This window comes from Heterocephalus glaber, unplaced genomic scaffold (genome assembly GCF_053883595.1).
Source record: "Heterocephalus glaber isolate CG9 unplaced genomic scaffold, H.glaber_assembly_v1.0 deba00001564, whole genome shotgun sequence".
NCBI classification, from domain to species: Eukaryota; Metazoa; Chordata; class Mammalia; order Rodentia; family Bathyergidae; genus Heterocephalus; species Heterocephalus glaber.
In genome coordinates, this window is record NW_028258351.1 from 7,783,963 (window position 1) to 7,795,332 (window position 11,370).

General features: G+C 43.1%; 1 protein-coding gene and 1 pseudogene across 1 annotated transcript in view; one reads left to right on the plus strand and one right to left on the minus strand.

Annotated features, from left to right (window-relative positions):
• Psmd11 (proteasome 26S subunit, non-ATPase 11) overlaps positions 1 to 8,038 on the minus strand; it is a 39,113-nt gene extending 31,075 nt beyond the window's left edge. Inside the window, exons 1-2 of the mRNA XM_004870602.3 lie at positions 7,880 to 8,038; positions 5,217 to 5,318 (exon numbers count right to left, since the gene is read on the minus strand). Coding sequence (XP_004870659.1) covers positions 5,217 to 5,318; positions 7,880 to 7,970 — 193 coding nt within the window. The 5' untranslated portion in view covers positions 7,971 to 8,038. The remainder of the gene's footprint in view (positions 1 to 5,216; positions 5,319 to 7,879) is intronic.
• On the plus strand, positions 364 to 469 carry LOC147823808 (U2 spliceosomal RNA; annotated as a pseudogene).
• Positions 8,039 to 11,370: the final 3,332 nt, after the last annotated feature.

The window sequence follows — 11,370 nt, forward strand, 5'->3', positions numbered from 1 at the left end:
AGATGCTGACCAGAAAAACAAGGACAAATCCCTATGACACGATACTAAAGGCTTCAGGTTAACAAATAATCCATTTGCTGGGTGGGGTGGCACAGGCCTGTAATCCCAGCACTCAGGAGGCTGAGGGAGGATCACAAGTTCAAAGCCAGGCTGGGCTACATAGTGAGCTCAAGGATACCCTGAATTACAGAGAGAGACGGTGTCTCAAAAAAAAAATCCAGGGCCGTGGATTTAGCTCAGTAGTTTCGCCACCTGCTGTCCAAGTGCAAGGACCCGAGTTCGATCCCCGATACCAAAAAAAAAAAAATCCATTTATTAAGTTACTCAGCTTACTGTAAATCCATAACTTGTATCTGTTATATTATCGCTTCTCGGCCTTCTGGCTAAAGATCAAGTGTAGTATCTGTTATATTAATATTATGGGAAGTGTTCAAATATTCTTACATCAAATACATAGTATGTATCATTCCTCTAACCCACAAGTTGGCAAACTTTTTCTGTCAAGGGTCAGATGGTAAATACCTTGGGCTGTACAGGTTATATAGTCTCAGTGGCAGGTACTTAGCTAAGCCACTGCAGTACAAAAGTAGTCATGAACAATATGGAAATAAATGGTTGTGACTATGTTCAATAAAACTTTGTGAAAAAAAGCGCCAGGCTCTTGCAAATTTACAGAGCTGAGTTTGAATAATCTGTTCCTAATAAACCTACTGCTTTACACAACTGAAGTCTCCTAATCAAATAATCTGTCCCAGAACTTTACTGCTGATTTCAATTTGTAGTGTCTAAATTAATTCTTTCATTAGTATTCTGAAAGGTGTAATAACATTTAACTGTCCTCAGCTTCCTTATACTTCTCCATCCTCCATTTTTAAAAAAAATAAGTGGCTCTATCTACTAGAACTATACTTTTTTTTTTTTTTTTTTTTTTTGGTACCAGGGATCGAACTCAGGTCCTTGCGCTTGCAAGGCAGATGGTGGAACCACTGAGCTAAATCCCCGGCCCTAAAGCTATACTTTTGATATTAAAAGACAGAAATTGTCAGAACCTAAAGACCTGAACTTTAAGAAACTATCTGCCCTCTTCTCTCACCCACTTTAGTTTTCATTCTCTTTGATTTTCTTTTTCTGTCTGAATACCACTCTCCTTCCTAGAAAACGCACAATCGAAACATGAGCTAAGCAGCCTGCCTTTCCCTCTAGCACCTGCTAGTATTGTATGTTCTGAGCACTGACTCTTATTCTTACTCCAACAGAAAAATAAATGATCTTTGCCATGTTTCAAAAGAGCTCACGCAGTAAGATAAGACCTATTGCTACTACTGATTATGCTATTGTTTTATATTTATTCTTAAGATATATATGTTCTTTCATTTTCATATGTTGAGCTAATTTTTTAAATTTCCATTAAATTATACCAACATCTTCCTCCCACTGTCATAGGGATTACTTGCAATTATATGACCACAATATCTCTCTTAGAAACTAAAAGTCAATCTATTCCTTTTAAGAATCTCAGGCTAAGGCCAGGGATTTAGCTCAGTGGTTCCGGTGCCTGCCTCGCAAATGCAAGGTCCCAAGTTCAATCCTCGGTACCAAAAAAAAAAAAGAATGTCAGGGTATGAAGCAGGAGCAGGGTGTTGTGACACATGTTTCTAATCCCAGCACTTAGGAGGCTGAGGCAAGAGAATCTCCACAAGTTCAACGGCAGCCTATGCTGTATATCAAATCCAAGGTCAGCCTAAATTATGTAGAGACCTTGTCTTGCCGGGGATTTAGCTCAGTGGTTGCGCCACCTGCCTCACAAGCCCAAGGCCCCAAGTTCGAGCCCCGGTACCAAAAAAAAAAAAAGGTGAAGTACAGACCTTATCTCAAAAAGCCAAAAAAGACCCGGAGATGTAGCTTGGCAGCACCACACCTGCCTGGCAAGTGCAAGGTCCTGAATTCAAACCCTGGGTCCAAAGCACAAAAAAAAGGCAAAAAAAAAAAAAAAAAAAAAAGACGTGTTATGTTATGTTCTCAGTTACCTTTAAATCAAAGGAAACAAATACATAAAATATGGAGTATTAATGGGAAAGACAGGTAAATGAATGTATCAGGACCCAAGACTTCTTTAGGATTTCTATTATGTGTATACCTGTACTTATCAAACTGTCCTAGAAAACAAAGAAGTAGCTGGGTGTGGTGGTGCACATCTGTGATCCTAGCACTTGGGAGGCTGAGGCAGGAGGACTGCTCTGAGTTCAAGAACAGCATAGTTTACATAAGTTCAAGACCAGCCTGAATAGCAAGACCCTGTTCTCAACCAAAAAAAAAAAAAAAAAGTTTTTGAAAACCTTTATAATTCACTTATTAAATTCCAACAGGTGGGCTGGGGATGTATCTCAGTGGCACTGCACCTGCCTGGCAAGCAGAAGGTCTTGAGTTCAATCCCCAGTATTGCAAAAAAAAATTTATTTTTAATTAAAAAAAAATAAATTCCAACAGGTTAAGCAGTATACTCAACTAACTAAATATTAGGTTATAAGGTAGGACGGGCAAGGATTTAGGATAGAACATGAAATAGAATTTCAAGTAAAACAGTAATATCTTTGGATAAAAATTACTGAAGCACTCACTATACATACTATGCACTGTTTTTAATTATCCATGCCAATGTATGAAAACAGAGATTTGGATTATTTCAACAGAAAAATCTTAAATCAGTTATAATGCAGGTAAAAATTACCTATAAATTATATCAGTGACTGCAAACTTTTTAGAACTTTCAACGATACAAACAGCCTGCTGCGGCACACAGACCATAGGCTCACCGCCACTGGATTATGTATTACATGGATTATCAAAATTGCTTTGGGACTGACAGGCAAAAGTAACCTATAATATTAATATATTAAACAAGAAGAAAGTCATCTAAGATGAAAAAACCACCACCTACCACTAACAATCCATATATGAATAAAAAAAAGAAAGCAACAGCCACATGCATGAGGCCAGAAGCTCTAAAGTGGGATTTGTACCGGTTCAAATCTTGGCTCTACCAGTTATTAGATGAGCTTGAACATGTTAACTTTTCTGTGCTCAGTTCCCTCGTGTAAAATAGAATAGTTCCTAACCATTACTTCAAGGGCCCAATATGCTAAACCCTGTGTATGCTTAAAAGAATAACTAATTCAGGGCTGGGGATTTAGTTCAGTGGCGCCACGCCTGCCTCACAAGTGCAAGGTCCTGAGTTCAATTCCCAGTACCCCCCCCCCAAAAAAAAGAATAACTAATTCAATCCCAAACCTGGAGGACTGCAAGTTTGAGCCCAGCCTGGGCAACTTAGCAAATTAGTGAGACCATGTCTCAAATTTTTAAAATAGAAAAATAAATAAATAAATAAATAAGGGCTAGGGATGTAGCCAGTTCAGTGTGAAGGCCCTGGGTTCAATCCCCAGTATCACACACACACAAAAAAAATAGTAAATAAAATACCTATGCAAACACATTTTGAGAATTTCATACATCTTTACTCAAGCTTCTATTGAGCCAATAATTAGTTATCTTTATTTTTTAAATATTTTTTAGTCAGTTGTCTTTAATTGAAAAAGATTTTATTTCTCAAATTCAAGAAGTTTTATGGAGTACTACTCAACCATAAAGGATGATAAACTAGAGACATTTATGGCTAAATGGGTGCATATCAAGGCCATACTCTTAAGTAAAATAAATAAGACACACATGTATACTGAATTGTCTCTCTGGCATGAGAAACTGAAAGTGTAAATGAGGACCAAAATTTATAATAGATAATGTAAAATAGAAAGAAAGGTTCAAAGGAGAAGGGGAAGTAGGAGGGGTGGCAGAAAAGAAAGGGAAAGAAAAATATGAGGAAAGAAGGTAAAAACAGAAACAAAGCTTTTGTAAGTAGTGAGGGGTGGAGGGGTAGAAAGGAAGGAAGGGGAATGGGAAAAAACAAGAACTAAGATGTATCATGTACAGGCACAAATTCCCAATGGTGAATGTGATCATAATGTATACCTAAAATGTACCAATAAAGTTAATTTAAAAAAAAAAGTTTTACTAGGTTATCCCCATCATTCCCTTAGATAACTACATAATTTGAGGGAAAGTAATGTATGAGAGACTTACCAGATCTTAATCCACTCTAATCAAATAAGCTCCAAATTCACTTTAAAGTTGATAAAAATCACCCATTTTAATTTTAAGCAAACTTCTCCAGCACTATTACCACTTTACTGGTCAAAGGCCCTTCCTAATCAACAGGACTCTCTCCTCATTCCAAGGATACATCCATCAACACAATTGAAACATGAATGTTTGGACAACAATATACACAAAGGCCTAGGTACCAATGGAAAAGAGTCTTGGGAAGGAACCATTTAATGTCATTTGGTATCAGGAAGAAAAAAAAAAACTGAGTCACTTGGATACCCTAGTCATTTTCAAATCAGGGGCCTTAAATACATCAGGACTGCTCAGTGAAATCACTGTAAGAAGTCTATGTATGTATGTGCCTGTACATAATGGAATATAATGAAAACTAGAAAATCAGAATATCTTGACAAAAATAGGATTTTCCCTCATCTGCAGAATAAAATTCTACCGCTGAACTAAGTTTAAAGCCGGGTATGGTAGCACATGCCTATAATGCCAGCACTCGGGGAGGCCAGAGGCAGGAGAATCACCATGAGTTCAAGGACAGCCTAGGCTACATAGTGAAATAGTGAGTTTGAGGCCAACCTGAACTAAATAGCGAGATCTTGTCCCAAAAAAAAAGAGGGCCGGGGATTTAGCTCAGTGGTGCCACCACCTGCCTCGCAAGTGCAAGGTCCTGAGTTCAATCCTCAGCACCAAGAAAAACCAAAACAAAACAAAAAAAAGAACTAAGTTCAAGCCAGGCATGGTAGTACATGCCCGTGATCCCAGAACTCGGGAGGCTAAGGCAGGAGGATTGTCATGAGATCAAGGCCAGTTTAAACTATATACCAATACCCTATTTCAAATCAAAAACAAAACAACAAAAAAAGAACTTTAAGTTCAAAGGCCACTTAATTTCCTGCTAAAAAGTGAAGTTCAAAAACATAAAAAGTGAATTATACCACAAATGAACTAGGTGTAGAGATGCAATCCCATGTTCCAAAATTAATCCCATTAACAAAAAATGGTAACTTCACTTGGCATTTCAGGTTCAACCCACTTATAGTACTTACCCGCAGCTTGTCCAGTCTTCGCCAGAAGAGATCCCAGTTCAAGGATGCTTTGCTCTTTGACCTGAACTGCTTCCTCATCATTTTCCTGAATGTCACGCTTCACTGGGGGGGGGGGGGGGAGAATTCTCTTAAATTTTGATTAAAAAAAAAAGATTAAGGGAAAATTCATCCTCATAAGAGCCACTATGCATCTTTACCAAAAGGCAAATTCTAGAACTTAAAAAAAAAATCTTTGTAAATAAGGAAAGGTAAACCAGGCATGAAGGTACATTGGAATCCAGCAATGGGGAGGCTGGGGCAAGAGGATCACCAGAAGTTCTAAGCCAGCCTCTGAGTGCAAGGCCAGCCTTAACTGCATAGTAGACCTGTCTCAAAAAAACTAAATGAAGGGCCGGGGATTTAACTCAGTGGTTTTGCTGCCTGCTGTGCAAGCACAAGGACCGGAGTTCAATCCCCAGTACCAAAAAAAAACCCAAAAACTAAATGAATAAATAAATGTAAAGTGATCATATATATGTAGGATACACCCCATGTAAGTTATAAAAAACAAATTCCTCTGTGATTTAAAGTTTGCTTTTTTATTCTAACTATTAAAATTTCCCTAACCTACAGTCAGTTTTCTGTTGTGGTTACTTGGTTAAAGCAAAATTAAAACAAGGCCTTCATACTTACAGTGTGAAACCACACACTAGTCACTATGTGATCTAAAGCTACAAAACATTCCCATGTGTTTACCTGCCATAAACCAAATGATGGCTATTGAGTCAAAAGACTTGCAAAAAACTGTAGGTCTGTGAGAAGCATCAGCCAATGAGTGTGTTAGGGATAAACAGTTCTATAAAGCTATTCCACAAAACAACCTATCAAAATTCCAGTAATCTTTAACAGTTACACTCAGGAGAGACTGCCACTTTAAAAGATATTCAGATCCCATTAAAATAACTTTCTGTTATCTGTCCCTCTTTCAACTGTTAATAATTGTTTGAAAACTTGAATATGGAATGGCCTCTCCAAGTCTGCAGTGTTAGTGATCACCACTGGTCACAACTTCTCTTACAAAGCATCATGACTTGACAAAAACCAAGACTTTGATACTCCATGATGGAATCTGGAAATAGTAAGGCTGTGGACCATCATGACTCAAGCTTGCTCTAACCGGGAAGGCCTCAGGGAACTCTCTCCGAGTACAGTGCACAAGCAAGAAATACTCTAATGGTAATGTTCACTACAATTTGTACTTCTTGGGAGACAAAACATTAGGTCTAGACCCCAAAAGATTAAAAGGCATGTATCTCACATTGGCTCTAAATATTAGCGTGTACTCACAGAATAAAAATACATACGTAAAAGTGACTCTGATGAATCTGGTTTTGTAACTGTAACTCAGTCAGGGCAAGAACTCCAAAAACAAACACCCCTGATCATTAACAGTCCTTCAAAGATGCATCTGACCCATCTCCTCTCCTCTAGTACCCCCAAAGACAAGACAGCAATATGCCGTCATTTATCCTTTCTCTGTGCAAGTAAGAAGATACAAAATTCAACAGACTAAATAAGCTAACACCACCACTAACATCCTGGAAGTCCCACAAACACGTGCATTCTCATACTACTTGTTGATCCAAGTGGAATCTTCTCAAGGTACATTTAAAATATCACATTACTGTAAGTGCGGTAAAGAGCTGGCCTATGCCCTAATTGAACCCTTCACGACTGAACACTGAAAGCCTTCTAAGATATAAAACCTTATTTCTGTTCACACCTGAATCTCAGTAGAAATCGAGGGGCTGGAGCTCCCACTTCAACTTTCCTGACGTCTGCAGGTGTAAGGCAATCATACCGCAGTACTTAGAAAATTTTTCTTTCATTTTTTTTTTCCTGGCAACGCACAGCCGGCCTGTTCCAGAGTTCCCTGAACTTCGCGGCTGACAACTCACTCAGAGAACTAACTTCCAACCCCGATTAGTCACCTCCTCAGACCGGCGGTCCCACCCCGGCCGGCGCTGCGCCCGCACACTCTACACCGGGCGGGGGACCGTCCCGGCCACGGCGGCAACCAAATGCCAAAGTAAAGAATGTGTCACCCCTCGACTCCCCACATGGAGAAAGAAGCTCTCCTTCACCGGAGCCTTCCGCCGAGGGCTGTGAGGAGCAGCTCCCAGCGAGCGTCCCGTGGAAGGAAAGCCCGAAGCAGAGCGAGTGCTCCCACCCGGGGAACCCGCGCTGATAACAACCGCGGGAAAAGCCCGTCCCGAGCGGGCTGCGTTCAGGTCTCTGACCCGGGCACTCTCCGGCCAGCTCGGAACCAGTCCGCCGGCCCGCGCGGCTCCGGGTCCCGTCTGAACGGAGCTGGGGGCCCGGCTCGGCCCTCTTCCCATCCCGCGCCGAGTCCACCGTGAGTCAGCAGCCAGCAGGTGGACGTGCGGGTCGCCTCGGGGCTTCCCAGCGGACTGGGACCCCGGGAGTTCCCGGGAGCCCCGAGCGGCCTGCGCCCCCGGCCCGGCCCCCTTCACACACACACAAACACACACACACACACACATACACACACACAGTGAGTCAGCAGCACCGGAGCCGGCTAGCCCGGCCACTCTCCGCAGCCACCGACCGACACATGCCGAGCTGGGCCGGCGGGGCGGCGGGGACGGCGCGGCGACCTTTACCGATGGAGTGGAGGATGTCGATGGAGGCCTCCCGGTCGGTGCTGAGCAGAGACTGGGCTCTCTGGAACTCCACCACCGCTGCCGCCGCCATCTTACCGCTCTCACACCGTCCCCGGCCGCCGCCGCCGCCGCCGCCGCCGGAAACACACGCCCGGAAAACCCGCCCTCGCGCCCCCCCCCCGGGGCGCCGGCCTCCCTTCCCAGAGCACTCCGGGAGTTGTAGTCTCTCGGCCGGGCGGAGGAGCGGGCGGGGGGGGGGGGCCGCGGTGGGCTGCGAGCTCCCTAGCGCCGCCTAGCGGCCGCTCGCAATCCACAAACAATCCCCGAGTTTACTCCCCACCTACCCCCAAAAAGGACCCTGAACTCTTGACTCCTGTAGAGTTTTTGAGCACTCAGCAAAATACTCAGTGAAAGCAGCTGGGCTTTCTTTGTTTCCACGTTTTGCCATTCCTTCAGGACAACGAATGAACTTATCAAGTTCTTGGTTTTCGACAAGGACTAGCACCAAATGCCTTCAAGTGTCTTAACACTCGCCACACACACTCGCCTGCTCGTGCTCTTTCTAGGTTTTAGCTAGCCTTTCCTTAAACCCAACAGTGTCAGAGAAAAGTCTCTCCAAGAAACCCACTCAATCTTGGCACAGAGATGCATGTTATAAAATGCATTCACTCAATAAATACTTCTTCAGGCCGGGAATTTAGCTCAGTGGTTCCGCCGCCTGACTCGCAAGCGCAAGGTCCCGAGTTCGATCGCCGGTACCAAAAAATAAATAAAATAAAATAATAAATACTTCTTTGATCCCAGTGTGGCGGCACACGCCAGTAATCCCAGTACTCTGGGAGGCTGGGGTAAGAGGATCGAAAATTCGTCCCAAGCCTGGGCAATTTATCGACTCAGGGAGATTTTGTCTCAAAATTTAAAAATAGAAGAAAGGTCTGGGGGTGTAGCTCAGTGCAAAGGCCCTGGGTTCGAGCCCAGTGCTTCAAGCAATAAATAAATAAATACATACTTCTTGGGATTCACACAGAAGTGTCACACCAACCCTAGCTCAAAAAAAGAAAAAACAGGGGCCGGGGATTTAGCTCAGTGGTTCTGCCGTCTGCCTAGCAAGCACAAGGTCCTAAGTTCGATTCCTGGTACCAAAAAAAAAGAAAAAGAGAAAACAGGTTTACATACAAGGAAGACATTTCCCCAGGTGGGAAATACTGAGAGGTGGAACCTGCTGTCCCAGAAAAGGGCCTATAACAGGAAGAACACTGCACTCCTCTGTGACTGGATTAGGTAATTTATATATCTATCTCCTTTTATCCTACAACGATGTTCTCTGAAGAATGTATTATTTACTCCCCTGTAATAGACGAGGAAACTGCAGGGGTTTAAGTGATTCGGTGAAGTTCATATAGTGGTTGATAGATCTGAGAACTAACGGGGAATGCGTTCATCGTTCTTGGGTGTGTTCAAATGAAAACAGGATAATATCTCCATCTCATCTCTGACTTTGTTGGGGAGTTGGAATAAATGGCTTCTAAATTTCTCCCAACTGTGAGATTCCGTGAATGTCAGTGTAAGGCTGAACCTTTCAGCCAGGCATGGTGGGACACGCCTCTGGTCCCAGCACTTGGAAGGCTGAGACAGGAGGATCACCACGACTTCAAGGCCAGTCTGAGCTAATAGTGGATTCAAAGACAGCCAGAGGCATACCTGTGTTTGACATGGTGGTTGCTGTCTGCAGTACTGAGGGTTGAGCTAGGATCTCAAGCATGCTAGGAAAACACTCTACCATGGAGACACAGCTACAGCTCCCCAAAATATTAATGGGCTACTCCAAAGCTGAGAACAACAGCTCTAAAAAAGAGCTACCAGAGCGGGGTGTAGTGGCATGCCTGTAATCCCAGCTACTCAGGAGGCTGAGGCCAGAGGATTAAAAGTTTGAGGCCACCCTCAGCAATTTAGCAAGACTCTGCCTCAAAATAAAAAGTGCTGGAGACATAGTTCAGAGTTCAGTGGTAGAGAGCCCCTGGGTTCTATCCCAATACTTCATGGGGGGGGGGGTAAAAGGAAGAGGAGGAACAGGAGGAGGAGTGTGTGGTGTACGACTGCAAATCGAGCACTCTGAGAGGCAGAGGCAGGAGGATCACAAATGTGAATCCAGCTTGGGCAATTTAGCAACTTAGCAAAATCCTGTCTGAAAATTTAAAAAAAAAAACATTTTATATATATATATATATATATATATATATATATATATATATACACACACACACACACACACACACACACACACAAACACACACACACACGACTGGGGAAGTAGGTCAGTGCAAAGGCCCTTGGTTCAATTTCCAGTACTGCCAAAAAAGGGGAAGAAAAAAAAAAAACACTACCAGTTACTGGATCCTTCACCTACCTCCAGCCTCATTCAAGGGGACAGAAAAAGTCAAAAGGAATTCATTAGAAGAAATCCCAGGAGAGGACAGCATGCTCACCTCACTGCAAAGAAGGGGTACTACTAAAGAGGAGTATCTCTGAGATCTTTCTCCCAAGCTACTGAGCCATGTGGTCTGTAATAAGCCCATGCTTGTGCAACCACCTATGGACAGGTTTGTAGGTGAACTAAACATGTCTCTCTGGTTTGGTGCCTTTGAGTGCATATGTAAAGATGGTTACCCGCTTCTGCCCTGGAGAATTTTGAACTTGAGAAGCTGGTGGCACACTACAATAGGACAAGGACAAAAGGGCAGCAATGGGTCAGCACCCAACACCTGTGTTTGGTATGGCAAGACTCATGGTGGAAAAAGGATGCTAGAAAAAGATGGGTTACCCAGGATCTTCTTTTGTCTCTTTAGTTTTTTGTTTTTGAGACAGGGTTTCAATATGTAGCTCAGCCTGGCATCAAACTCACAGCAATCCTCCTGCCTCAGCCTCCTGAGTGCTGGGATTACAGTCTGACACCACACTCACCTTTTTTTCTTTTCTTTTCTTTTTTAACAGTACCAGGAATGGATCCAGGGCATGTATGTGTTCTTATGCCTGGCCTGTATCTAGGATCTTTCTGAAAGGATTACTCAATAGGTTTACCTGCCAGAGGGAGAAGACACAGTAATACCAGCTAGAGCATAGACTTCAGGAGGCAGTTACTTGAGGGATCTCAAGTCTTAGATAGAGAGCCTCCATAAATGTTGCCTGTGAGAAGTAATCAATATTGATTTCTGCCTCTGATGTCATCAGTCATGTAAGAGATCTTCATCTTGGCCGGGGATTTAGCTCAGTGGTTCCACCGCCTGCCTCGAAAGCTAAGGACCTGGGTTTGATCCTCAGTACGAAAAAAAAAAAAGAGAGAGAGATCTTCATCTTTTTTTTTTAGGCAAGGTCTCGCTATGTAGCCCATGCTGGCCTGAGCTCATACCAATCCTCCTGCCTCAGCCTCCCAGGTGTGCACCACTATGCCTGGCCTGCACCTCTTCTTTCCTTTTCTTTTTGTTTTTTTGTAC